We start from the raw sequence: 5,603 nt of genomic DNA, 5'->3' as shown, positions 1-5,603 counted from the left end.
AACTCACTATGTAGACCAGGCTGGCCTTGAACTCATAGAGATCCACTTGCCCCTGCCTCTGCCTCCCGAGTGCTGGGATTAAAGGCGTGTGCCAGCCACCACGCCCAGCTTTATTATTATTATTTTAAATTATGTATGTCTATGTTTGTGTGGGGGTATGTGTACATAAGTACCAGTGCCTGCCAAGCCAAAAGGGTCAGATGCCCATGGAACTGGAGTGGTTGTGAGCTGCCCAACATGGTACTAAGAACTGAACTTGGTCCTCTGCAAGGGCAGTACGTGCATGCTCTTAACCACTGAGTGATCTCTCCAGCCTTGAACTTAGCACTTTAAATTCAATCCTTCTGCCTTCCTGGTGCTATTTTTTAGTATTCTAAGGTTATGTATGTATGCATGGTGTTTTTAAACAGTGTTCCTTATTTAGATTTCCCACATTTTACCCTTTTTATTGTTCATTCCTTGTGTCTCTGGCCTCCCTCCTGAATTTTTTTCTTCTTGAAGAACTGAATTTAGTATTTCCTTTAATAAGAGTCTATTAGTATTATCAAATCAAATTATTATTCCTAAATTTTCACATCTGTATGATCATTCTTTTTTGAGATTTATTTTTGTTATTTTTAATTATGTACATATGTATGGGTATGTGCATTTGAGTGCAGGTGTCCTTGGGGGCCAGAGGAGAGTTAGATCCCCTGGAGTTGTAGTTACAGGCAGTCATTGTAAGCCACCCAGTGTGGGTGCTAGGAATCTAACTTGGGTCCTCTGGAAGAGCAGCCAGTACTCTTAGTACTCTTAGCCGTTGAGCTATCGCTTTATCCCCCATGAGCGTTCTTTTGAGCTGTTTTGCCTTAGTTTTCAGTTTTATACTATTCTTTTCAGTTTCGTGCTTCTAATTTCTTTATATTTCTCAAATTGTGAAAGTTTCTAATAAAAGATTGTTTTTAATCTTCTGTATAATTTGGCAGAAACAGATTTTTAACTGTGAATGAATTATAAGGCTTACTTTGCCATCCCATATTATCTAATAGCAAAGTATGAAAAAGGATGTCTATGTTAACTCAGCTGCCTCAAATCTGTTTCCTGCCTGTCGGATCCCAGACCTCTGCGTGGCGGCTCCCTAACTCACTGTGTTTCTCAAGGTTCTAGCAGCCTCTTTCATCTTGATTCCCTGTTGTAACTGTGCAGGCCCATATGGAAAACCAAATAGAGATGCACAACTGTCAGTCTGTCCCTTTCCACCCACTTTATTTTTTCTTGTCAGCAGTACCTCAGTCTCCCAGTCAGGAAAGTCAGGGTCATTTTTAAATTCTTGCATCTTCATGAAACTTGTACCTAAGGGTTATCAGTTCCTTTTACAAACATCCTTTAAGGAGCTGGAGAGATGGCTCAGCGATTAGGAAGTACTGGTTGCTCTTGGGGACCCGGATTTGGTTCTCAGCACCCACATGAGGGCTCACAACCACCTCGACTCCAGTTTTAGGAGTTCTGATGCTCTCTTCTGATCTACACAGGCATTGCACACGTGGTGTATTTATGTACATGCAAGTAAAACACTCATGCACATAAAAGAAAGGGGGCTTTATTTTTTTTCGACTTATTTTTAACATTCCTCAGATTTTCACTCCCTGTCCCTTGCTACCACCCTTAAAACATAAGTTGTCCTGTCTCTTATAGATTATACAGTTTAGAATACATAAGAACAGAATTAAGAACTTAAAATATTTAAGATATTTAAAATTTTTTTTAAATCATTTACAGTTTTAACAAGATGTTAGAAGTGTACTATGCAAAATATTTGTGGGCATAACCTTTTGATGTGAATGTTCTCAATTCTTAACAGGCCATGAACACCAGGGAAAGCGGGAAAGCGTCATCTAGTTTAGGTCTCCAGGACTTTGATTTGCTCCGCGTTATAGGGAGAGGAAGTTATGCCAAAGTATTATTGGTCCGATTAAAAAAAACAGATCGTATTTATGCAATGAAAGTTGTGAAAAAAGAGCTCGTCAATGATGATGAGGTAAGCACAGTGATGTTTCTTTGCTTCTAGACAAACTCCTGTACGCTCAGGACCCTGGGTTTAATCCCTAGTACTATACTAGGCATACAGGAAATGAGCTTAATGTTAAAGCTTTTGAACTGCTTGAGCGTAGTGTTTCAGAGGAAAAGTGTGTGTGTGTGTGTGTGTGTTATTGCTATATTGGTCTATTTTTCTAAATGTATGCTTTACATATGCAGGCGATATTTAAAGTGAGCTGTTATTTCTAAAAGTAAAATCAAAGCCTATTATTCTCAAGGGAAGTACTTGAGCTTTGTTAGTTTGAGAGAGACTACATAATACTGGATGCTGTATTGGTGGTATTGTTTCTTATACAAATTTTTGTTGCATGATGAGACGTTTTGATATTTAGTATAAGTAGTTAACAACTTCATTTGTGACAGTTCTCTTGCTAAGACCCAATTTGTCTTTAGTTTTGATTATTTCATTTCACTCTTTTGACACAGATTTCTTTGATATTTTAAAATAGGATATTGATTGGGTACAGACAGAGAAGCATGTTTTTGAGCAGGCTTCCAATCATCCTTTTCTTGTTGGGCTGCATTCTTGCTTCCAGACAGAAAGCAGGTAAGAATTAAAGCTAGTGGGATGAGCACTGGGCTTCATATACATTTTGGCATGTTACAGAAAAACCTGACTTTCATAATTAATGAAGGAGAAGGAGTCTTAAGACTTCCTGCTATAGTCAGTGGTACAGTTTGGCACTGAGACAGTAATGGGCAAAAAAGAAAGAAACCAAGGGAGAGAGATCATAACTAACAGCAGTGGATGCCCCACCTGCCTCCTAGAGTTTAGGGGAGAAAAATCTTAACTTCTTTACCTCAAGCGACACTCAAAAATGACTCATCTAGCAAATGTCAAGTGTCAGAATAGTGCTGGGATAAGTGGTGTTACTCTAGAGTAGCATTAGATTACAGAAGTATTACCACTGGGTTGCTTTCCTGTGTCTGGATGCCTTTTGTTCCACTACATTCTTGGCATCTTTCAAAGGTTAAATCAACAAGAATGCCCTGTATACTATCACGTCTTCTGTTGTGTCTGAAATTCAAAGATATGTACCTTACTTTGACTTGGCTTCACGTGTTTCAGGTTATTCTTTGTCATAGAATATGTAAATGGAGGAGATCTAATGTTCCATATGCAAAGACAAAGAAAACTTCCTGAAGAACATGCCAGGTAAGCTTGTTTTTTGTTTTTGCTTTTTTTTTTTTGATTGGATATTTTCCTCAGGATGGCCTAGACTTTGTGTGTACTAGTTGAAAATAGTGCATAAATAATTTATCTTGCTGGTAGTTAGTTCTTTGTCAATCATGTAGAGGATGAGATAGCCTGATTCACATGATAAATTATAATATACTTATTACTGTATATCATTGTAGTTTACTATTTGTGTTAATTGTATTCATCATTCATAGCAAAGACATAGCTGATATTTTGAGTTGTAAACATAGTGTTTGTTCCTTGTTTGTTCAGTTCTATATTATGTAAAGTTAATATTCTATAATCATAAAATTAAGTAGCTAGAAGTTGTGTGTTATATGCCCTTGAGCATGGCCTTGATTCCGTACCACGTGGCATCTGTGATTCAGCATAGGCTTTCATTTCTGTTTCGAGCCTAATGTTTTGATTATCACTAGTAAGTTGGTAGCAGGGCTTTTTTGTTTTCTTTTTGTTTTTTAAAGATTTCTATCTTTAATTATGTATATGGGGTATGTGTGTGTACATGAGTGCAGGTGCCCACAGAAGCTAGAAGAAGACATTGAATCCCCTGAAACTGGAGATACAGGTGGTTGTGACCTGCCTGACATGGGTGCTGGGACCCAAGCTTGAGTCCTCCACAAGAGTAGTGCACAATCTAACTGCTGAGCCAATTATGTATATGGGGTATGTGTGTGTACATGAGTGCAGGTGCCCACAGAAGCTAGAAGAAAACATTGAATCCCCTGAAACTGGAGATACAGGTGGTTGTGACCTGCCTGACATGGGTGCTGGGACCCAAGCTTGAGTCCTCCACAAGAGTAGTGCACAATCTAACTGCTGAGCCACCTCTCTAGCCCTTGGTGGCCGTTTTTAAAAGTTCATTCTGCAGGGCTGGAGAGATAGCTCAGTGGTTAAGAGCACTGGTTGCGCTTGCAATGGACCTAGGTTTGGTTCCCAGCACCTCCATGACAACTAACAATCCTCTTAACTCCAGTTCCAGGCGCTCCAACACCCTCTTCTGACCTCCGCCAGCACTGTATGAGCACTGTATGACACAGATGCACTTACACATATCAGGCAATAACACTCGTACACATAAAAAAATAAAATATTTTAAAAGTTCATTCTGGGTTGAACATGGTGGCCCACACCTTTAATCCTGGCACTTAGGAGGTAGAGGCAGGTAGATTCCTGTGAGTGCAATGCAGCCAGCTTAGTCTACGTAGTAAGTTCCCAGGCTAGCCAATGCTACATAATGAGATCCCTGTCTCAAACAAACAAAAGTTCATTCTTTAATATTAAAGTTTATACTTGTAGAATAGTTTCTTTTAAGTACTCTTCTGGAATCTTGGTGTTGACTCTATTGGTTTGAGTAGTAAAGTTCTGGTTCTTAGATTTTTAGGGAATAATTGGGCCTACAGACAAGTGATGAAAAGAACTCTCTTCTAGAAAGTGTCACTCTTAAAAAATGTGTATATAAATCAGACATACCTATAATCCCAGCATTCGGGAGGCTAAGGGAAGAGGATAGTGAATTGAAGGGCACCATGGGCTAGGTGACACATTAAGACACCATCTAGAAAACTATGCTTTTCTTTTCTTGTAGTATGGGCGACTGGAAGTCCACCCAAGGACCCAGATTAAGAACCTATGTTTGAGGTTTTCAAATTAATAACTGAGAAATATTTTAGATTCAAGGTTTTATGATGGTATTTTATTTATTTTTTTTGAAGTTCAGAATTTTTTAATTGTTTTAGAAGCATTTCATTACAGCTTTGACATACTCAATAACAGTTTCCACAGCAAAGATACATCTCTTTCAAAAGTGACTATAAAATTTTTAGGTTCACTGTTGAATTAATAGTTATACAATATTGAACTCAGTATAAGCCCTGTAAGACATAAAATTGAATGAGTTTTTAACCTTTAAAAAAGATCTCCATTTCATTTTAAAGTATATTGTTTCTTAATGAAAGACTCATTGTTTTTGCTAATAACACTGAGATGTTGGCGCATGCATCTCTAATCTGTATGTATCTGATTATTACTAGTCATAATTGGTTGCACTTGGATCCTTGGCGCCTGTGTATGCCTATAAAGTCATCGGGTAGATTTCAATGGTAAAGTTTATTGCCTCTACTAATTAATATGACATAAATTTCCATGCTTCCTCCTCAAATATAATACATTTAAAAAATTGTTGATTTGTGTGTGTGTGTGTGTATGTGTTTATGTGTGTATCACACAGAACAACCCAAACCATCTCATTCGACTATACACCCATTTCCCAGATGACACCCTCCCATAGCCTCCTTCCCCCGACTAGAGCCCTTATACTCAGATATCT

The 5,603-nt window shown here is 38.2% G+C and overlaps 1 protein-coding gene across 1 annotated transcript in view; it reads left to right on the top strand.

Annotated features, from left to right (window-relative positions):
- Positions 1–5,603, top strand: part of Prkci (protein kinase C iota) — a 69,407-nt gene that overhangs the window by 42,232 nt on the left and 21,572 nt on the right. The window contains exons 9-11 of the mRNA XM_008830114.3: positions 1,841–2,017; positions 2,526–2,623; positions 3,146–3,232. Coding sequence (XP_008828336.1) covers positions 1,841–2,017; positions 2,526–2,623; positions 3,146–3,232 — 362 coding nt within the window. The remainder of the gene's footprint in view (positions 1–1,840; positions 2,018–2,525; positions 2,624–3,145; positions 3,233–5,603) is intronic.

Source organism: Nannospalax galili, unplaced genomic scaffold (genome assembly GCF_000622305.1).
Source record: "Nannospalax galili isolate Female #2095 unplaced genomic scaffold, S.galili_v1.0 scaffold33, whole genome shotgun sequence".
NCBI lineage: Eukaryota > Metazoa > Chordata > Mammalia > Rodentia > Spalacidae > Nannospalax > Nannospalax galili.
This window is presented reverse-complemented; position numbering and strand designations above follow the sequence as displayed.